At 42.7% G+C, this 22,769-nt stretch overlaps 2 protein-coding genes and 1 long non-coding RNA gene across 5 annotated transcripts; 2 read left to right on the plus strand and 1 right to left on the minus strand.

Moving 5' to 3' along the window:
* The first annotated feature begins 31 nt into the window (after positions 1–31).
* On the plus strand, positions 32–4,165 carry snap29 (synaptosome associated protein 29). The gene is made up of 6 exons (XM_037097589.1): positions 32–163; positions 964–1,200; positions 1,331–1,524; positions 1,879–1,964; positions 2,400–2,504; positions 2,937–4,165. The coding sequence occupies exons 1-6, from the start codon at positions 32–34 to the stop codon at positions 3,095–3,097; spliced, it is 915 nt and encodes a 304-aa protein (XP_036953484.1). The 3' UTR covers positions 3,098–4,165.
* Positions 4,166–6,744: 2,579 nt separating this feature from the next.
* si:dkey-178e17.3 (somatomedin-B and thrombospondin type-1 domain-containing protein) lies at positions 6,745–20,866 on the minus strand. 3 transcript variants are annotated; one of them, XM_037099133.1, is made up of 5 exons: positions 20,383–20,866; positions 11,589–11,771; positions 11,047–11,137; positions 8,810–8,968; positions 6,745–8,182 (listed from the first exon to the last, which is right to left on the minus strand). In XM_037099133.1, the coding sequence occupies exons 1-5, from the start codon at positions 20,630–20,632 to the stop codon at positions 8,077–8,079; spliced, it is 789 nt and encodes a 262-aa protein (XP_036955028.1). In that variant the 5' UTR covers positions 20,633–20,866; the 3' UTR covers positions 6,745–8,076. The 3 variants fall into 3 exon arrangements, 2 of the variants coding, with proteins under 2 accessions (XP_036955028.1, XP_036955027.1); XM_037099132.1 differs by having other exon boundaries at positions 11,589–11,774; XR_005075222.1 differs by lacking the exons at positions 6,745–8,182; positions 11,047–11,137; positions 11,589–11,771; positions 20,383–20,866 and adding an exon at positions 9,051–11,040 and having other exon boundaries at positions 8,826–8,968.
* A 1,154-nt stretch (positions 20,867–22,020) lies between these two features.
* On the plus strand, positions 22,021–22,769 carry LOC119020057. The gene is made up of 2 exons (XR_005075223.1): positions 22,021–22,337; positions 22,659–22,769. It is a non-coding gene; the product is annotated as an uncharacterized LOC119020057 (long non-coding RNA).

Here is a 22,769-nt window from a genome sequence, read left to right on the forward strand (position 1 = left end):
TATTTTTCTGTGAGTCACTTAATGTCAGTGTATGCGTTTTTGTTGCGCAGGACTAGCCGTTGTGACTGCACACGGCTACGTCACCGAACGTGACAGGAAGTTATCAGTAGCTAACCGTCAGCTGATAGAGCAGCAACAACATCTACAGCTCCGACGGTCAAAGGTTCGTCTGTTAAAATGATTGTGCCTATGAACTTTACAATTTTATTCTCGTTAGCATTTATTATACGAGAAGAAAATGTCAATAAAGACTCAGCGCCGTCTTGTCTTGTCTCGTCTCATGGGTGTGGTATTTGGTTAGCAGTCTAATAGCTAACGTTAACCAACACCCCATAGCTAGCACTAACATTTGAAACATAGTTATTGTACACTTCAGTAATGTAATATATTAGTTTTTGTTTATGTAATTCAGTAGTTGATTGAGCATATGATTGGTTTTAGACATTTGGACCAACGCCCAACATTGTTCAAGACTTTTTATTTATTATTGTGGAAGTTTGTAGCTAGAAGCTAACAATCTAAAGGTAGCTTTAATTCTGTAAAGATTGGAAGAGCAATACCCAATAAACTTGTCAGCTTGCCATTACATAGCTTAATTCAGAAAATTGTTTATTATAAATAGATAAATAAAACAGACTATCTCTGGGTATTCATTGCTTAGCTAACTAGATAATTTGTGAAATGTAAAAGCTACCAGCCAATTTAACTCCATTTGTTTTCATTTGTTATGAAATAAAACTCTAAAAAGGCAATTATAAGTTCATATTCGGAATGTGAACTCAGCCATCTAACATTATTTTGTCTTAATTTACAGCATTTTCAAAATCCCCACTGTCCTGCCATTTACATAATCTATGTTATATTTGGAATTAAAGTTAACTTTTAAAATGGCAGTCCGTAAAATATTCGTTTGAATTTCAGTGAAAGTTCTGGAAAAGCACTAAGTCCATGTCTGCTCCACAGATGGCCTACCCTAAATCCCACAACCCATTTGCAGATGATGACGATGAGGAAGATTTTAAGCCTAAAAGTAAGGGGTTTGATGATGACCCCGATGACAGTGGAATGAGTGATGCAGAGAGGAGGCAGCGGTACCTCCAGCAGGAAGTGATGCGTACAGCCCAGTCTGCTGTGGACAGCAGTTACCGTTCACTTGGTCTCATTCATGAATCAGAGAAGATGGGCGTGGAAACTGCTGAGGTATGTCAAACCACACAGACTTTCCTTGTGTCCCAGAGGGTCACAATCTTGTAATTTCTGTCAATTTTTCCTCTCTCTCTCTCTCTCTCTCTCTCTCTCTCTCTCAATCACTCTTTCTTTGTCTCTATAGGAGCTGATGCGACAGGGGGAGGTTCTGAAGAGGACAGACAAGATGTTGGACAACATGGATCAGGATCTGAAGACCAGCCAGAAGCACATTACCAGTATCAAGAGTGTGTGGGGTGGTCTTGTCAATTACTTCAAGGGCAAGCCGGAGACAAAACCACCACCTGAGCAGCCAAACTCATACGAGGCCAGTGACAGGTTAGAATCACTATGGTTAAGTCATTCAGACAGTTTGTTGACTCAAATGTTACATTAAAAATAACTTCATAAACCTTGAACTAAGATCATTGCAGTTATAGCCATAATTTACTTGGATCTCTGTTTTTAGGCCATGGGCTCAGATGTAGTTTAGAAGTAAATGGGCATTATCTTCCACCACAAACTTTTTTTTTTGCTTATGTAGCAGGCTCGAATGACATAAATATTAGAGGTGCTCATCTCCCCCAACAAATATTTTATAGTCTCTATTCCTTGTAGTTTATCCATGGAATTGGTATATTTGTGTGTCGTGTTGTAAGGTTCACCTGAACATTTCTTTTCTGAAATTCTCAGATTACAGGGTGCCTTGTCCAACAGCAGAGGATATGAAGATAGGTACCAAGCCAGCCACCCCAACCTTAGAAAGTTGGATACAGGAGGTAAGAATGTGCACAACACCCGCAGTCACCGCCTCAGTCACTGATGTGTTTTTATTTAAAAAACCTTTCTTGGCAAACTTCCCATTTACTTATATTCTCTTTTAAACTAGAAATATGGAAATCAGTCTTTGTTCTCTTGACATTTTGGGATTTGTTTTGACTTAAGTTGTACGAAATTGGTAAAGAAAGCTTTGAGGTTTTTGGCACCCACTGCATGGAACCATATACAGACTGAACATAAACCTCAGAATGTCTGTGTGCAGATCAGATTATCTGAGTGTGCTTTTTCTGTTAATTTGCTGTTGTAACTCTGTGTTGCTGCCATTCTCGGTCATGTCTGCCTCTGTGATCTCAATGGGACAAACCCAGTTAAATAAAGGCAGATTAAACCACACCACAGTCTGACTGCCACTATTTCTAATTTCTATGTTCCAGGATTTGGAGCCTCTGCATCACTAGATGACAGCTCATCTAGCCAGAATGGATACCCTAAGAACAGACAACTGAGGGAGGCTCACCAGACCCTGGACAACAACTTAGGTAAAAAAAACAAAAAAAAAACATGTCCGTTGAATAGTTTGTATTTCTCCTTGATAAATATATTCAGATTTATACAATGCTTCCACAAGAGAAGTACAAGGGGATGATATCAGTGCTGTCTACAATGATTGTATAACAATTATTTTAATTTTGTGAAGTACTGCAGTTTTTGTAATTCTTTAGGGAAAAAAAATCTTTAAGTTAGGACAATGTGCCTCTAAAATCTATTATAATGAAATAAATTGATTATTCTTCCAAAAGTGTAACCATAAAGTATCCATTTAGGAATCTACAATAACTGAGAACTGTATACTTAGGTGTAAAATGGTATATGTTATTATGTAAAATGTGTTATAAAAAGTAATCCCTCTAATGACCGTCTGCCTATCCACAGTTTAAGTAATGTCAAATGTCCTTTTGTGAATTACCCAGATGATATGTGCAGTGGCTTGAGCAGACTGAAGAACCTCGGTCTTGGTCTCCAGGCTGAGATTGACAGCCAGGACGACTCTATTGATGCTCTGCTGAATAAAGCGGACAAGATGGATTTGAAGATCGGCAACACAAACCAACAGATTAAGAACCTCAAATAAAAACAAACACTTGGACTTATGTCACAGAGGCAAAAGACAGCAACAGGTCATCCCCTCACTTGGCTTTCCACCCTGGCCTCTGTTGAATATACTTTGTGTTCTTTGATTTTGCTATGATTGTGTTATGGATGGGAACATATAACTCTTGCTGATATGCAAATGAGCCTGTTGTTATCCATATTGTTTTTTATCTTGTATGACTGAAAGGTCATTTACCATTCATTTCTGTTTCAAGTTTGCCCATGAATCTAAGTTTGTGTAGAATGTTGTCCTGCCACTTCACTGATTTTTCTGCTTATGTGCTTTTGAAGGAAAGACTCTATTACATTTGTATATTAGATGTAAGTCTGTCTAAGCTGTCCGTTCTCCCCATCATTATCCACCACACTTCCATCTGTATAGAACGTGCTGAATTTGATTGATTCGATCAACTTTTCTTGATGCCCAAAGACACACACACAGGTCTGCTCATCATTCAGGCAGAACAGATGAATGGTTTGACAAATGAGGAACTAATAATGAATATTTCATTAGATATATAGGAACACGGCATATGTCTAAAACTGGGATGTTCTGTCTGTATGGTTCACATGTCTATTTTCTGGACCTGCCTTCATGTATGTACAAAAACACTTTGGATGTCTTATTCAAGTCACTTTTGCCTTACAGATCATTTGTATGAACACCTTTTGGTATTGTCCCATGATTCTGGTGTTTTCTTGCTATGAGATGCTTCACATTGTTGGATTTAAGTTTGTCTCTGTTCCTCACTGCTTTCCCTGGCTTTATACGCATTTTTTTATTGGTGTATGTATTAAATACTGCAGAATGTGACTGAGTGAATGGTTGTACAGCAACAAAAACAATGTGAACAAGCTAGCTGTGGATATAAAACCTCAAAACCGAAAGAATATCCCCATTATTAAAATAATATATCCTCCCCAGCATACATTCATGAGCAGGTTGAACCACTACCACGTTTATGAGTTACAACAAAATGCTATTATATTGAAGAAAAGTATGTCATGTATTCTAATCAAAGCCTCAATAAAGTCATTTGTAAGGGGATTCTCAGTTTAATCGATTGTGTTGCTGCTCAAGTGAAGCAGGAATTCAAAATCACCACCAGGGGGTGCCACATTTGTAGAATGGAATTGGCTTGGCCACTTGAAGAAAGATGCAATTGGGAATTATTCAGTGGGTCATGTATGTTTGTACAGAATCATTTCATTTTTGATGCATTGTGATAAACCGATTGTTTGGGTTCAAGTACAGTAGGGACCATTTTACAGACCAAGAACATTTAAATTGCTCGTAAAAAATAACATCAACACTCCCAAAATTATTATATACATTTATTTTTAGCCTACTGAAATCACAACACACCAACAATATTCTGTCTTGTAATGAAGTGCAATACTTCAAAACTCGATCTGGCTGATTGTATTTTTTCAGTGTGGTTATCATACTGTTGGACATGCCCGTGTTTACTCCTCTGGCGCTGTTGTGTTCCAGCTGTGTTGCTGTGTGTAGCTCATCTCCCCGTGCTGAGGTGTCTATTCATTATCATTCCACTGAGTTGGACCAGCTGCTCCTACAGAGGCCCTCATTAGGATGACTTGCTAATTACAGTACACACTTCCCAAAAACATGTACATATACGCAACATGGGGGCGACACAGAGGGGAAAATGGGGGTACCAAGTATCCAGGGCCCCAAGCTGAGGGAGGGCCCTGCATGTCTACACTAGAAGGGGTTTTGAGTTCTGAAGTATGTTTTTAGAGATTTATTTTATTTTATTCATTTTCTTGTATTTGAAGCCTGGTTTCAAAGTTGCAGTACCAAACCCTCTGATTAATAGGCAGGGTTATGTATGGAGGAGTAAATTGATGCATTGGATTGTCTTCAAGCCGCAAGTCTGTGTGTGTGTGCATGTGTGTGTGTGTGTGTGTGTGTGTGTGTGTGTGTGTGTGCAGGCAAACAAGGTAGATGGAAACATAGTTTGAGTGTCAGGTAATTGCAGTAATGCACATGCACAAGTAAAATTAGTTTCACCTCGCTTGAGCAGTTGCCATTTTTGTTTTGGTCAACGAAAGAACATGCACCTCGATGGAGGGAGCATTCTCCAAGCAGCGGGATAGAAATGTTGCCCAAATGCAATTATGTAAGAGGTGCACATACTGGGGATAAATACACTGCTGAAGCGACCTCAGGTGGAGGTGGCACCCACACCGACCATCAAACGGAAGTCACCCCTGGGTCCTGTCCCTTAACTCCATCCGTGGGGGCCGGGAGGGCTTTGAACAGCTGTCTTGTCAAAAGCAAACAGTGGCCGTGCTGTGACAAAGGCCGTCGGTGCTGGAATGCCCCCCTTTTCAGCGGGCGTAATCCCAGAACACACTGCTGTCGGAGCCCATCAGGCACCGGGCCAGAGACGGGCCTTCCTGCCCTTTGGAAAGCGGGTTAGCAGCAGAGGCAGGGCAGCCAGGGGGGCAAAGCCTGCTTCAGAAGGGATGGACTGTCAGGCTGACAGCACTCTATTGCCACTGTTGTAGTAAGAGAAAATAAAGAGTTGTGCTGACGGAGGGGAGTTTGGTAGGGAGCTGGTGAGAGGGAGGGAGGAGTGCAGAGAAAGGGGAGAGCTGGAGAGATTAATGGAGGAGGTAGAGTTCAAGTGCCACTGAGATGGAACACATGAAAGAAGCCAGGAGTATGAATCTCTCTCAAAGGACTAATGTGGGAAGTGTTGATTTGTTACATCTTACAAAAGTCTGTTAATGATCATTTTCCTTTTTTTCAAACAAAAATGCTCCTGGTTTAAAAAGAGAATAAGTGGGTTTCAATATTTTATCAACTCAGAGCCCTGGAAGGCTAACATCGTCAAATCCATCCTAAATTTTGCTTCACCTCACCTTTTTTCTCTGTTTAGTCTCATTACCTACCTGTGTACACCAAAGGCCTTAACTGTACAGTAAATAGACTGGTTAATAAGCAGTAACATGGATTTATCAGGAAGAAAAGATAATCTGAAAAGCATTAGAAGGCTCTGACATTTTGGTTTAAAACTTCCAGCAAGGACAAGGAACAGCAGGTTTATAAACAACTCTCTAGGTCAGAGTCCTCCATGTTCACTTAGCCAGTCCGTATATCACATGAAGGAGGCGGCAAACTGGCTCTTAATTTTGGCATTCTGTGAAAAATCCTATGAAATAAAATGTGACAGATGTGTTTTCAGGTGATGTAAGTCGTCCACACATCATCTCTTTCAGTTACGTCACAAAAACAAGCCGCAAATTGTAGGAGAACGCAGCACAAAGACGTGATTACACACATTAGTTGCCATTTTACTGGTCGTCATCCCGTTCACACCAAAGGGGGACGAAATGTCAGGAATGCGACAAAAATGCATTGACTGGTGCGTGTTTGCATTAATGTGCGTACGTTCAGCGGCGCTCCCCTTTTCAACTGTGCAGCGCTGCATGTAATCACCGGTCAGACTGAGGCATATAATTAACAGTGCTTACGGTGGTAATTGCAGAGGGTAAGGGTCAGAAATGCTAATGGTGGTCTGTGTAAATGTTGGGTTATCTGGATGCCGTGACGCAATGACATACCTGCGTTGGAAAATAGGACACAAGGTGGACAAATGACAGTATAGTTGTTTATTTTCACTAATGGACAGTGTACAGAGTATGCTGTGCTGCACTAATAAAATCATCACTTGTTTTATAATAAATAAACACACAAACACAGACACAGACGTGGGAGAGAAAGAGAAAGTCACAGCTTCCTGGAGAGAAAAGCCCTTTACTGAGACGACACCGGTCCTCCTCTTAAACCAGCAGTACAGGAGATGTGGGGAGGCGTACCGACTGACTCACAGAGGCCACAAGTGCAGACGAAGGAGCTACTGGAGAGTGCTGGGAGGAGACTCTGTTAATAGAACGGGAGTATCGTGGGCATGACTGCATGTGATAGTTATATTGGATGATAATTTGCAGATAAAACTCCCATGGGAGATTAATAGCGTCTCTGAGCAGGCGTAGGAGTGAGAGGAAAACAGCTATGAAGCAATTCTTTTTCAGTCTTGGACACAGAGGACAGAGAGAACCACTGTAAAATTCTCTTAAATGGCTCTTTTTCCTCTCCAACAACATTGGGGTCTAAACAGATGTGACTGATGTCAGCTATGAGTCACTTTAAACTATCAAAAACATCAGCGACCGACCATCGGAAGAGGCAGACATGAAAGAGGAAGCTTGATGGGAAACAAAGACACAAATCTCAGCACCTGAGGATTAATACCTGATATTCAACTTGACTTGCTGGTATAAATGCTTTCGTTCAAAAGGAAATAGTAACAGGGACAGAACTGTAAAACACAGATATATTGACTCTAGGACTTCTAGCAGTGGATACAATTTGGATGAACCAGTTTGCAGCTTCTCCAACCTGCAGGTGATTTCAGGACCCTTGGGATTGGGGCTCAAACTAGGCACAGCAACTGCTGTTTGGTGCTCAAACTGTTGGATACAAATAAGTGTAGCTATATAGACAACACATAAACATAACACATAAACAATCAAAAGTAGAAAATGTATAAAGCAAAATAATATATTTCTATATTTATACATTATGCATTAACAAATGCACTTGCATTGATGGAGGTAGATAGCAAAGATTCAGAGGTAAAAAGGCATATAGATGTTGCTGTGCTTTGGAGGAGAGTAAGTACATAACGTGGCTGTAAAATCTGAAAATAAATGCAAGAATGTCTGTGTGCTTAGCAATAGTGTATACAGTACAGAGTATGAGGTGAAAGGAAAAAGTGGCAGGATGCTGCTGATCTCCTTGAGTTACCCATCCAGTAAACTGGATCAGAGGGGTCTGGCTTGGCTGGCAGGGCTCTCCACGGTTAGCAGGAGGTGTTGAGGGAAATCTTGTCCCTGCGTACGGATGTCTGGAGTTTACACGTCGGCTCACACGAAGAGCACAGAGTAGGGAGGACACCGGCAGCCCTCGGAGGACGACTCTCGCACCCAGGAGCCATGACAGCCCGGGACTGAGGCCGCAGCCCAGAACGTTCTGGAAGGAGAAAAGAACCCGAGCAGCCATGAAACAGTGGGTGACCAAATGGAAAAAGTTTATTTTTACCTACATAAAGAAGATTATGTTTTCACCCCTTGTCTGTTAGCTGGTTTGGAATGTCTGCAGGATTACACACAAAATCACCCCAATGGCTTACTACAAAACTTGCATGAAGGACAGATTCAGGAATGTATTTCTCACCTTCTTTAACATTGCATGATAGGACGTATATCTATTTTATGTTTTTGGTTTATTTCTCTGGGAATAATGCATAGATCTTAATGAAAAACAAAATCAGGCCTTTTTTCTGGTGACTGGTATCTGTGAGTGAGTACAAAAGGGGACTGTTGAGCCGTCACAGAGATACTCACTCTACTTAGTGCCATTCTAGTTGTTATGAAAAATCCAATTTGTGTGGACGTTTTATGTGATTTAATTTAAAAATCATTCTGATGGCATGCGTTTTGATTTGTAGAACAAAGAGACAGCCTGAGTGAAGATGTGCAGATGTTGTTTTCAGGACGGTGTGGGTAGGGTAAAGGCCACTTCAGCTAATATAGGGAACTATTTTGTTGAAATCATCCAGCGACTGAACACGTCTTTGGCTCTGATTCTTTGGTTTACCTGGTGTTGTCCAGGCCGTCGCCTCCGCAGCGGTCTGACTTAGACATGGCATCGCTCTGACACTCTGCACAGACCAGCCTCTCTCTCACCAGATGAGCGCTCCACAGTTTGAATTTACACGCTGCACTGGCCTGTTTCACCCGCAGGTACACACAGTAACTGCGATGACAGGGAAAGAAAGAGAAAGAATGACTCAAATTCAGACTGACAAAAATACATGGCTCAAGAAGTCCAATCATACATTTTTGGATCAAAAACCTGCACATGTCATCCTGTGGGAACAAAACTGCTCATACAGCTCAGAAGCCAAGAGCTCAGCAATGTTTGTTATAACTTTGGACTGTTATCAGTCACTCACATACGGCACTATGGCATCAACAAAAGCAAAAAAGACAAATGGATGTCATCTAAATGAAGACACAGCAAGGCAAGAGAGATTTCAACACTCTACACAAGTCAGCCCTCCCCTTCCCGACATCCACCGAGGCCTGTTTGATGAAAGCCAAGTGGTGATCCAACCCAGCAAGCTGTGCTTGATCACGGCTATAACGAGACAAAGGACAAATTAAACGCCTCGGTAAGAGATTGGCTCCATTTGAAGGTGATCCAGCAGTGTCATGGTCACCTGCAGTATCCTTCTATCAACACAGCTCACTCTGTGCACTGGAAACAATAATAAAGTCTTGTTTTTCTGCACACTGTGTTCTCTGGCAGGCACTTTGAACTCCTGCACTATTTATTTTGTCTCTGATTCAGTCAGCTGTGACAAAACACCATCCCCAGTGGGGCGGTTTGTCAAAGAAAACATGAAGCTGTCGTTTTTTTTTTGTGTTTTTTTTTTCTTGAAGACCTTTTCCACCAGTAACATATATCATTGTTCAGGTCTAATTCAGTGTTCGTGCCTGCATTTTGAAGACAGTTTTGCTTTGAGGCAAACACGAGAGTAGAGAGTGAGCGAGTAAGTGAATCATTTACAAAATCACTGATGCTGGATGGATTCTATCAGCCATTCGCATTAGCATATGTCACTGGGATTACTTCAGCATTATGCAAACACATTATGCACACATGCATTTGCTTAGTTTCCCTACTTCCTCCAGTAAATCCCTGATCAGACCACTAAAATGCCTTTCTTTAAAGAAAACACAATGCAATTATGTCTTAATTCCTGGCAGATAGCACAGGTGTTAAACCTCCACAACCTCCTCCTCTTTGTCAAAATATTACTCATTCAATCTGTCACATATACAGTATAACTAGAGATCCAATGAAAACTACCAATTACCATCCCATGTCATCTTAACCCCTCGCTTCCAGGGTCATTTTCCACCAGTGCCATAACAGGGCACCAGATGTCTGCGTTAAATCACCCCGACTCTGTGTCATCCACACTGAATTGCTCTCATTTATGAGTAATGTGCCTCCAGTCCTCCGATGCTCTGTATCTCAGTCAAAACAAAAGTATCGGATGTCTTTTTTAATCAGTGTAAAATGCTGCGGGGCTGTCAGGAAACCATCCATGATATTATTCCCTGGTCTCTGATATTCTTCGGCTCTGAGAACATCTGCAATCAGCTTAGATCAAAGATGACATCTGTGCGGGGAGGGTTTACCTTTTACATGGATTATGGCTTCCTTATCAGTTAAAGGTCAGCTCATGATGAAAATATTCAATGACGGCGTTCATGTTACACAGTCAAAGCAATTTCAAGGCTCTGCGTGCTATGGCAACCTTGGCCTTGGTCTGTAGTGTCTAATCTCTTGGAGCACAAAGTGGATCTTAAAGTGACCTTTGTAACTGAGTGAACATGAGGAGTAAGATCCAGATTCATCGGAGAAGAAACGTAGCTTTGAAGCATCGAGCTGGAACAAAAGAGGTTAATGCCTGAATGTTAACATCTGAAAGTCTTCTTTTCAAAAATGATTGCTGGCAAAAAATCTGAGCATATTGTTGCTTTCAATTACATGTATGAATCAAATATGATTTTGAATAAATTTCAGTCAAAATGCATTGATAACCTTTTTTTTTATGAAACTCCTTCGTTGCTATAAAATCTGAGTGTCTACAGGAAACGCAATCATTCTCCAGTCCACACACTTCAGCTGTAATTACCCCCTCTCTGCATCGGCTGCACATGAAAGCCGGAGCTACAGACAAAAAGAAAGAGGGCTGGCCGGGTCAGTCAGTCGCGAGCCGTCCTGTGTGTTTGTCTGCGGTGTGCTAATAGAGGCTTTACCTGGCCTTCTCCTCCTTCATCAGCATGTGTGGTCGCCTCCAAGGGTCCTTGAAGTTCCTCTTGAAAGAATCAGGCAGGATCTTTGCCACTTCTGCAGGAAATGAGAAAGGCAACAATCATGTCAGATAAGCTCTTGTTTCCACTGAAAAGCATCTTTTCTAATTACATTAATGAAGGTACAAACAAACCCAAACATGTGGTTGGTATAGCTGCTGATTGCATGACTCAAAATTACCAAATGTATCAGAGTGGTGTGAAGTGCAGCATTACTCATTTTTCCATGGAAATGTCCCAATTGGAAAACTGTTTCTGTGTCCTGGCGTTTGTTTTTTTACGGAGAATGATGCAATAGTTAGGAAGATATCAGAGGACTTTGAAACAGTGCAGCTGGAGGTAAGGCTGTAGAACAGATGTTTCACTTACAGTAAAAGTGTGAACAAGAGAGAATACTGAAACACCAAATTAATATGAAACAGAGGTCAGAGCGGGAGAGCGCGCATGCATAAATGCATGCATGTAGGGCCATGTATGGAAGAGCTCACCTTTCGCAGTGCTGCATATGGCGTTGTTTCCAAAGCATCCTCGTCGCTGTTTGAGGTCAGGACAGGGCATGCCTCCATTTCTAGGGGGCACAGACACTTGGCGACTCCTTTCTGTGCTGCCAACTCCACATGGAGATGTGCACGAGGACCATGGACCCCAGGATCCCACCACACAGTCAATGGCTGCTAGGGAATCAGACAGAGTGATCAGCTGAGGGTTTTATGAGAAAAACGACCAAAAAAATTAAATATCTGAAGTCTCTTCTAGTTGTTCTTTTAGGTTGCTTTAGGTTAGATTTAGGAAAAGGGAGATGAGTTTCATTTAAAGGGACAGTTCACCCCAACAACATTTTTTTACCTGTGTTGCTTTTTATCCATCAAGTCTTTTTTGGTGTGAGTTGCAGAGTTTTGGAGATACTGACTACAGAAATGTTTGCCTTCATTCAATACTATGAAACTAGATGGCACAGTAACCAGTAATCAGGTCTTGGTTTCTGGAAAGAGACATTGCTGTTGTGTTTTATTAAATGTGCCGGTTTAGCCCGTTTTACACTACAAACTGAATACCATCTAGTTCCATTATATTCAAGAGAAGATGGACACTTTTGACATCTCCAAAACTTGGCAACTCAAATTAAAACAATCTAGATGGACAAATAACACTACAGGTAAGATGAAAAGTATGTATTTTGGGTTTCTGGTGTCAACTGTCCCTTTATGGACGATTTTAAAAAGTCCTTTAGGGAACATCTTCAAGAAACTCAAGCACTCTCCAGTGACACATTTACACTAAATGCTATAATTCTGACAGACAAATTGATCTTTACCCCAGAGGTAGCTGTAACATTCCCCCTAATCTTTGCTATCATGCCTGACTGTGACTGAGTGTGAGCTGCAACACGCCCAGATATAGTGAGTTGCACGATGTTGCCCTGCACATAGGTAGGTGGGCAGCAAAATGAGTGACTGGGTCATTACCATCTACGAATGTCAGATCAGCCAAACCCCAGACTCAGGAAGTCTGTGACCCAGGTCAAATGTGGGGGCCATTTAAATAAGAAGCTAATTTTGCATCCTGTTCCCTCTGGTTTCCCTCTACTCCACAATTAAACAACACACACCACATAAACACAGCAGCAGCAGCAATCAAGCTTCCCGTTCAGTAGGCTGATTTAGCCAATTACATCAGGCTAGAGAGGAAGCGGTACTACTTAGATGGCTGCTCTGATCACAGCCAAGAGTCTCAAGCAGTAATCAAGCCTTGTCTGACTTGGAGATTTAACAGCGGCAGACATTTAACAGCTTTGTTTTGAGGAGGAAGTGCCCACTCCATAAACACAGGCAAATGAGGAGAGAGGGTTTCATATGCTCACGCACATAATTAATAAATACAAACATATACGCCAGAATACCCTCTTTGAAATAACCTGATATTGGTGTGGAGCTTCTTTGCAGACAAGTAGAGGATGGACAAGTTTTAATACAATGAGAGCAGGTGCACCCAGCGTGAAGCTCTTAGATGTTCTCGGCGAAATTATAGGGAGCGAGGAGGATAAATATACCATAACTGAATCTAATCCTCTCTAGCCATCTAATCTACCTAACTCTGTCTTTATAATATGCGCTCGGCCCCGCAGTACAATGCTGCAAGTGAATAAGTATCTGTGTGTGAACAGGAGAAAGAGCGAGGGAGAGCTTTCAAGGTGCCGCCTGTTCGGTTCATTCCCATGGTCCTGTTGGGCTTTCAGAGGCGGGGGGCTGTCTCAGTGACACAGCCGATCCACAAAGCCACTGTGGAATCTCTGCATTCCTGCACATTAGTGCTGCCCACCTGACACTCGCCTTTCCCAGATCACCACACACTCACACACATACACACGCACACACACACACACACACACACACACACACACACACACACACACACACACACACACACACACACACATCGAAAGCAATTTCTGTCAGATTAAACCCACCCACTTGGGCTTGTTCCACCTTCAGTCATCACCCTAAAACACACAGACATACACATTACCCTGTGTAGACTTGTAGAGGGAACCTTTCTTGAAAGAATACTAACGGGCGTGAGCAAATCCGATACCATATCAGCATGCCGACTCCTGCCTCCTCCACCTCTTCTTATCCTTACTCCTCGCCTTTCCTTCCCTCTTCTACATCCTCTGACGTTCGCAGGGGCAGTTTTTGCTGTTTATCTCATAGTGGGAAAATGCAAGGCGGCTGAGGGTGTGCAATGAAACCTTCAGGGTCAACGAGTTCCCGCACCAAAGGGCAGCAGGAAACGGGGATATTACCCCCACTGATCGACAACAACACACACACACACACCAACAGGACAGGAGTGAGGCCCCTGTCTGGAAGTCTCAGCCTGTTGGCCCTGAGCCACCAGAGGTCAAAAGGCAATTACCAAAATGTGGTGGTCCCCCTGCTCTGCTTCTGGTACCACCAGTGCGACAGTCCCGCCACCCACATGATAACCCTGCTGACAGTCTGACACAGCCTGACCCGCAGAGCTTACAGCCACCGTTGTCCCCTGTCCTCCATTGTTGACGAGAAAGTCCCCCAGTTGGAGAGCATGACACCCCCTCTGACCTTTGACCCCCAATACAGGAAACAAATGGCCCTCGTTGTCAGCATGTTTTGTCTTTCAAATCAGCTGATATTTTTACAGAGTGTTTTCGAGTGCTTAAAAATCGAAGCCCTCTTCATGCGAGACTTTTATAATATAGAGACGGTGTTTTATCTGCCACTGACTTTAGATCTGTGTTTCCTAATCTTTTGGAGCATGAGGTAGCAGTAAACATTAAAATCAACCAAAATCATAAATAGAATGTGAATAAATAGCAGTTAACGTGCTAATACTTCCCCGGTCCTGATTCATGTCAGTTAAATCTGATCAAACCACACCAGGCAAATTGCTGTCAAGGGCATTAAATTACAGATATCTGCAGAGAGGGTGAATAACGCTGTGTTTGACATATCAACATTTGCAGCTCTAAATGAGAGTAATAGGAGTTTGCTAGAACATCGGTGAAGCTCATCTTCCTCAAATGCCACTTACTGACCCAAACCACTGGATGTTTATCCAACAACAGCGCCTTGCCTGCCAATCTCCACTCACACTTGTCACAGTCAGATAAAAGAGCACTATCTGGCTTTTCACATTAGCATTAGTTAGCTTTCCCCTCCACTCTCACAGGTTTCTGCTTCCATTTAAGGGTGTCATAACAAAAGAGTTATCAGACCTGCCCGCCCAATTTGCTTTATCTTTTCCTCCCTTTATCACTTTCTCTTGTTCTTTCTCCCCCCATCTGTCTCCTTCTTCTGGTCCTCTTTTCACTCTCCCACCCCCGTCCATCCACCCCCCATCTCCTCTCTGATTGGACCCAGATGTCCAGCTACTCTGGAGGACCCACTGCACCCCGAAACCTTCCCACTCAACTTCCCTCCCATGTAGAGAGCTGGGCTTTGGTCCCATCAGACAAGCCTTAAAATGTTGGGCAACACAAGGGAGGACCATAAGCCTGTTAATAGTGCTGAAGGACACGGGACTGAGTCCTAATAACAGCTTAGCGCATGAATATTTCCTGTAGACACCTTTAAAAGAGGAACCAGTCAAAACGACTAATTAAAAGGATTCGTTGCAAACACGGCTGAGGCAGATTTTCTGTTGGCAGCACCTAAGAAGCGTTTGCACTGTGTGACATCGCAGCACTTCATTACATCCATTTCCCAAACACAATAAACAACAAAAAAAGAACGCAAAATGTGCTCTTGTCGATGGATGACCTGTTTATACCTGAATATAGCTTGAACAGCTGTACAGAAAATGATAAACAATCATTCTGGCTTGTAATTGTTTTTCTGACATGAACAACCTGTTGATTGCAAAGATGCATTGTCAACTGTGGACAGAGTGATGCATTAAGGGAAATAAAAAAGATGATTGCAGACACTTTTTATGTATGTTTAAGGTCATGTGAGAGACTCTGTCAGGCTGCATATAAACACAGCAGTGCTTCAAGCTAAATGCTAAAACATGCTCACTATAACGATGTGGGCATTCTGATGCTAATCAACCATATTTACCCTGCTCATCCTTTTCTAACACTTGCAAATTGGAACTTAAAATTAATCACTGCCATCAAGGATCTTTACACACCTTTACACTGTATGTGTATCCAAGTGAAGCAATAGTCCTTAAAGTGTTGCTCCTGTCAAGGGTTGCTAAATTAGAACACAAGTCTTCTTTAATCACAAGTGTTTTCTTGCCACGCAGATGGTTTTATGTTTAAATTGTTCCAGTTACTACCTCTACCCACAGTATGAATGCACTGAAGAATCTGACTACTCTCTACAGAAGAAATGGTTCCTATAAATCTGTTGACATCCATCAAGTTCAGTGTGGAATGTAACATTTTAGTTTTTTCGCTCATGAAGATGCCAGATGAAGGACATCAAATTTGCCATCACGAGCATCTATCCTGCTGCGTGCAGTCGGCTATGTGAGTACCATCAGAAAAATGGACGGGAAGCTGTTTGTGCCAAAAACTACAGCAGCTGGCCAGTTTCAGCCGAGCTGAATCACATCACATCCACCACTCATACAGTTTGGAGAAAGAGCGCGTGGGAAGCGAGGGAAGAGGGAGTGAACGAAGGCGGGAAGAAGCAAACATCACCGCATGACAGTGCACCGCAACCTTAAGGAAAGACAGAGAAGCAGAGGAGCCTGCAGGAGTGACAGATGAATGATGAGCCAGTCTCTGGGGTATCTGAGGTTAGAGCAGAGTCTTCCTGCTGAGGTGAGAACTACCAGACGCCACAGTGGGAGAGGAGAGGAGCTGCCGCCTCCATCCTCCTGTGGGCCAGTTTTATGTCTAGAGTCTCTGAGGAGGAATGAGCAATTAGAGAATTACGGGCTGAAGTGGAAATTATTTGATGTATCATTTCCTAACATACTCCTACACCGGAACTCAACTCCCCACTTGGATTTCTAACACTGTACATACTATAGAGTATGATTCATTTGAAATGTTCACTGGTTGACCTCCACTTCTTCTGCTTGATACTGTAACAGTACAGTTCACAGAAATGGAAGGAGTAGGGAAGGAATCAGGAATTACCTGATAATTAATGAAGCATTTATGAGTCTTTCCTGATCACAAGTTACTATTTTGTGTCCCTAGTTTGTCAATGAGTTAATTAAAGAAACATTATGCAAGAATTTTGCAGATGTTTTCTGGTTTTCCTGCAGCTGCTCTGCCACAACTCTCAATGATACTGAGTTTTCTGACGGACATGTAGGTTTACTTGATGCTAAGTGGCAGCTAACCGCTCCAAACAGTAGCTGCTATTAGCTAGTTAGCTCAATTAGCCGTGCAGCTAGTGGTACCATTAGCTGAGTGTGGCCAGACCGGGAGCTTGGAGCACCTGAGGAGTGTTGGTAAGTGCACGGCTAACACAGTGCCGCTCCCATGGTGCACAGTGTTAGTATTCATGACTGAATTGGAAATGAAAAATTCAAATTTCATTTCTACTTCTTGTGTAAAATTATTTGCAACAAAAATACCAAAAGTGCTTGAGCTTAGTTTCCTCTGAGATGTTAATGTGGAAATACAAGCTGAGAATCAAGACCCACAGCTAGAAGCCAGACTCATCACCACGCTACGCAGAGTGGTTTGGATGAAAAATGATGTCAGCTTGCTGTATATCAACTCCAAATACTCAAGAACTTTTAAACAGTCTTCAGGATTTAAAACGAAGCACGAATGTACACCTCAATAACTCATGTCTATCCCAAGATTCTTCCAGCAGATGGATTTTTCTGCTTAAATGTTGTTGTTACAGAAAAAGCCAGCACGTTTCAGTACCAGACTAAAACTGAAAAAAAAAACAAAAAAAACATCCAAGTATTTGGCACGTTCTGCCAGTCAGGTGTAGAAAGATTTCATACTTGGCAGGCCACAAAGAGCTGGGCACATCACTTCAAGTTGTTTGACTGTATGTGTTGTAGGGAGGATTTATTTTCATTCCAACACTATCACTGCACTTGTTTAAAGTTAATTCCTCACAGCTCTTAACAGAGTCATATAAATCACAAGAGTACAGGAACATCCTCCGCACTATTTACAACCAACACAAATTCCAGTTGAATGCTTCATTTGAGCAATACTCTGGAATCATATCACAAATTCGAAAATTTAATTGTGGTCTTTTCTGTCTTCCCTCTGAGACCCACTCCAAGCTCCCTGCTTGGCCACAGCTGACTTACAGACTGTGACGGACAGTACACAGACAGACAGACTCCTCGATTCGTTGCGGAGCTGCAGGATCAGGATCAGATAAGGTCTGAGTGTGATGTGGGTGAGAAAACATCGGGGTGCTTTGATGGAGCCGAGCTAATTGTGTGTTTTGTTTTTACTGTAGAAATGCTCAGGTTGCAGAGAGAGGATGTCATGGGGCTTTTCTCAGCATCCCTCCACGCTCACTGATCCGTCCAGCAGTCATAAGTCATTGCAACCACGAGAATAAATCATTCTGATTCGTATGATTATTGGGCTTGTCACATGGAATATTCAGCAGACAGGGAAACATTATCCGACCTGTAAAACCTGCATCTCACCATTGTGTGATTCTGGTCTCACTGCGCCAAAATCCCCGTCTGACACGTGAGTGAAGCGCTGCACATGGCAGCCGTTAGCTGACCCCCGAGGGACCAGCTGCTGTTGAACGACACAGTGATGACTCAACACTGACCTGAGGTGCTACGCTGAGCTTATTCTGTTAAGTTTCAGCTTGGCAGGCGCATGGGATGGATCAAGAGATGCCTGGACTGCACTCAGCTGGCTGATAAATGCTGTCTCTGCACGCCTCTTTGACTGATCAGTGGATAAAAAGCACAAATTGAGATTTGAGCCTGCGATAGTTCATCCAGTGTGACGTAAATTTAGTCTAATGCCCGAGTGTTATTCGTTGTGCTGAAAAAGCCTCATCACTACTCTTTTACACACACATTCTGTCTAATGTTAAGAGAAATTTGGCAGCTTGACAAAAAATAATGTTCACTTTTTCACAGCAGCATCAAACTTAGCCCACTTGTACAGTTTGGGGCCCTGAACATGCATCCATGGTGACCGCTTTACTTTCAGCCACCTCCAAATTATGTATTTTGCGTCATATCTCCAGAGCCATGCATGATAACACTGAGAAGCCAATGTCTACCTCCATGATTCGATGGTCAAGAATTATAAAAATACCACAGACAACATCATAAACAGTTCAGGCGTATGATTGATGATGTGAGATGGAAATTACAGCATCTGAGAACCTGGACTAGACTTAATGACACCATGTCTGTTGGTTGCATGTTATGATGAGTTTTGAAAGCTTAATCCTCTGGGCACGGTGCCCAAAACCGTACAAGTGTGCCAAGCTTTTATGAAAAAGTTTCACATTTTGGCTCAAATTTGACACATGTCACCTGATCTATAAGGTGTTTACTAAATTAAAGAAAGCATTGTGGTGCTGCAGAAATGTAAGAGCGTAAGAGAGCGGGCTTTTTTGGTACAGACCACAGAAAAAAAGGTAGTAAAATGAAATGCAAAAATGATCATTCTCACTAAAATCATATGTCATATGAGTCATATGTGTAAAAAAAAAATTAATCCTTTTTTGTTTTTGTTTTGTTATTTTTGCATATCGTTCAGCTTCAGATTCAAATGTTACTTCACTAAAGCATAAGTTTTGAAAAGAAAGCATTTAAAAGTTACGAGGTACACTGACTTTTGAATATAAGTGCAGGAGGACAGCACGCTGCAACAGGTGGTTCAGCCGTCTTTACGGTAAACAGTGAGGTCAAATACAAAGCACTCCATCACTGCACTTCCGTACACACTTTTTAAGTGATGAGCTCAAGAACGGACGAGGCAGCCTGTTCACATCACAGCACAGATACAACACTCAAACAAAGGTTCACTATGTATACACTCAGTGTGCCTAAATAGAGGGATGGCTGCAGCATTTGAAGAGCTCTTTGACTCCGAGGACTGAGCCTGCAGGTGCTTGTTAGTGTGCACTTAGGCCGAGTGTATCTGTACACAGATAGTCACTCTTCTGATGAACTTGAGATGTTTCAACATACAGTAAGAGCTGCCTCTCTCACATCTCACGCAGACACGGCTCCACTGTCAGTAATCCTGACCATCTTTGGCCGTCTGTTCCCATGGTGTCCATCCCCTCATTTGTCCATATATAGCAGCAGCAGGCGGGCAGGATGATGAGGGGGAGAGGTAAGGCACACTCACGATTTGGGGATTCAGTGGAAAAATAACCTCAATCTACTGGTTCCAGCAGCGCAGTTTATGCTGGCATGCTGGTTTTGTGACTGTTATGATCACTTGCTCCACTTTCCAACCACTTCACGGCAAGGTCAAAGGTCAGCCCTACAAACTTCAACTACACATAGACCATGAAGACAGGAGGCACCCCTACCAATGGGCACCTCTGTCTGGTCACTTTAAACAAACAGCCTTAATGGGCGCACTAGAGACAGCTATGTGTAGTATGTCTCACTGTCTCCGTGTCACCTCACTGTCAGCCATCTCTGGCTCAAACTGGACAACAATGAACAACAGGCGTCACTGAGCAGAGCGTTGAATCAGCATACAGCATGGTTTTGAAACATCAGTCTGTGTGATTCTGAACTTCGAAGAAAAGAAGTAAACAATTTCTGAAGTTAACTGATGCCAGATTGGGGACGGAACAAGCAACTCACCAGATATTTGGCACACACGCTTGTAGTCCTCGCAGCAGTCTCCGGTTTTCTGACAGTAGGTGTCACAGTAGCACACCGTTTTTCTCTTGGTGTACTCAAAACATTCGTTGTTCCGGCCGGTGCAGCAGTTCGGGCTCTCTCTCTCCCGGCAGCCCGCCTCGGCCTGTGGAAAAATCTCCCCGCAGAAAAGCGTAAAATATCCACAAACGACGAGCCCGAGGCGCGCTGAGCTCCATCCACGCGCTCCCATGACTGAAACTTTTCTGCGTCCACTTGCTCCACACACTCCTGCTGCTGCTGCTGCTGCTACGTCACTTCTTCTTAAAAGGGAATTCAACTGTAAAGAGGGAGGTGGTGTTTTCTATATATAATCCAAATCCGAGGTAACTTCGGCATTGACACCTACGCGGATAAGCGATGCGTAAAAGTGGAGCCGGTGTGCGCACCAGCTCTGCTCTACCCGTGTGTGGGACACCGCCCCTTTACAGCCACTGATGGTCACTAGGACAGACGTACAGTACCAGCCTCTCCCCCCTCTCTCTCCTCTCCCTCTTGCTCGCTTGGTTGCGCAATTTCTAACAAGACAAGTGAGTGCTATTACAAAATGTTGTTGTACCCCCAAATGGCGTTGGACCACCCCTCATGCCGAGATGCAGATCAAGACCACACTGTATTATTTTCAAGAGAATTCAGCCCAGCTGGAGGCATTTATGGTGATTTCCACCGTTCCACCAAAACTAGAACCGAAAGCCTTTCTTAGACCTCAAAACAGGATTTGAAAAGTGTCGTAAACCCTGCAGATGATCAGTTTGGGTTCCAATCATCGAGATCAGCACCACGGACAGCGGCGCGAAATCAAGTGCCAAGTAGAAATAAAAGTTTACATGAAACGTAAAGATTTCAGCCAAAAGCCAGAGCAGAGAGCAGCCAAATGATCTCCAGTCGTCCCGGAGAGCTGAGAGCATCCACCCGTTTGAGAGACAGACGGGAGAACAATAACATTACTTCCCCTTCACTGGGTCTGAGAGAATGGAGGCTCTCAGGGAGAAACTGAGCAGCGGGAGGATGGCTACTGTAAAAGACGAGGCTCTTCAGGCCAGTTGTAAAAGATTCAGTCCGCGGCTTCTCTGAAAACATTAATCAGTGGGAAAATGCTAGACTAAAAGAAAAACTGTAGTTTTACTGCCTCACATTGTATTGTAAGTAGATATTAGTGCAACATTTCTATGTTGTTGTGTTTGATGCATTAATGTGTAAGAAATATTCAGTGTATATATACTGTTTTTTATCAGGTCACTGCAGGAAGTTTAACCTTAGTCTGCACCATAACAAACAACAGCCAGAGAGATAATGGGATATAATATAGAGCAGTGGCTCCCAACCTGAGGGTCAGGACCACTAATGGACTCCCAGTTTAAATGTAATGGCTCATAAGACAAGACTTGCTCCACTCTAGTTTTACTTGTAAACATTGTGCCTTTTATTGTCTTCATGGCTCTAGAAATCCTTCAGATGTGAGGGGAAATTTAGCCTTTTTTATATTTTTATAACATTTTTAAGTCCACATTAAGGCAGTGTGTGAGGTCACAATGACACCATGCCTTCATGCCTTGAAGTATTTCTATAAAATGCAGCAGAGCAAAAGCAATGAACTTCTTGGGGGACAAAATACAGGGAAGCAGAGCTGTAAAGCCAAGGCTGGACTCCTCAGAAAAAAACCTGACTTTTCATCTCTTGAGTTCAAAGACGATCTCAAGGCCTGAGCAGTGTGGGTAACGTCTGCGAAGATGATGAGAGATTTTGGGGCAATTATTGACCAATTCTGTGCCCAGCAGCAGAGAGGAGGAGGAAGGAGGGAGTGATGATGTTAGGATGAAGGGAAGTTGCTTCTTTGATCCTTCTCATAAAGCCCTATTGTACAGAAATGAAGAGAGAGGAGGCTTCTCTCATCACCGGTGTGTGTGTCTGTGTGTGTGTGTACCACAGTGGTAGGCAGGGTGTGTTTTGAGGTTCTGGCAACAGCTCCATCTGCTGTTTAAGATTAAGTTTTTGGGCCAAGTTGTGCTGTTTGTGTGTCAGTAAAATCAGAGTTGATCATTCATGCAGCCAGTCTAGTTGTGTGTGGATCACTGATTCACCACTGTCCTGCACCTTTACACACCTTGATGCTTCTTTTACGCATGAACTTAAAAGCATTGGTCACAGTTTAAGTCAAGCTGATTTTAATTATGTTGCACAAAATCTCAACTCACTTTACAATTATTATTTTTTTTTAGATGGAAGATACCACAGGAGAAGGGATCCCTCTCTCTGGATGGACAGACATGCATCAGTTGTGCGTACAGAAAAGACCAGCAGAATTACAAAATAAACAGATTACAATGACA

This window comes from Acanthopagrus latus, chromosome 5, assembly GCF_904848185.1.
Source record: "Acanthopagrus latus isolate v.2019 chromosome 5, fAcaLat1.1, whole genome shotgun sequence".
NCBI lineage: Eukaryota > Metazoa > Chordata > Actinopteri > Spariformes > Sparidae > Acanthopagrus > Acanthopagrus latus.

Bases quoted from the DNA above. Each gene is read 5' to 3' on its own strand.
- snap29 (XM_037097589.1), top strand. From the start codon at position 32: ATGCGTTTTTGTTGCGCAGGACTAGCCGTTGTGACTGCACACGGCTAC. The intron at 1,965-2,399 runs GTAAGAATGTGC...TCTATGTTCCAG, and splicing joins TAGAAAGTTGGATACAGGAG to GATTTGGAGCCTCTGCATCA. The intron at 2,505-2,936 runs GTAAAAAAAACA...TGAATTACCCAG, and splicing joins GACCCTGGACAACAACTTAG to ATGATATGTGCAGTGGCTTG.
- si:dkey-178e17.3 (XM_037099132.1), bottom strand. From the start codon at position 20,632: ATGGGAGCGCGTGGATGGAGCTCAGCGCGCCTCGGGCTCGTCGTTTGT. The intron at 8,969-11,046 runs GTAAAGCCTCTA...CTGTCATCGCAG, and splicing joins ATGAAGGAGGAGAAGGCCAG to TTACTGTGTGTACCTGCGGG. The intron at 8,183-8,809 runs GTAAACCAAAGA...TTCTCCTTCCAG, and splicing joins GACGGCCTGGACAACACCAG to AACGTTCTGGGCTGCGGCCT.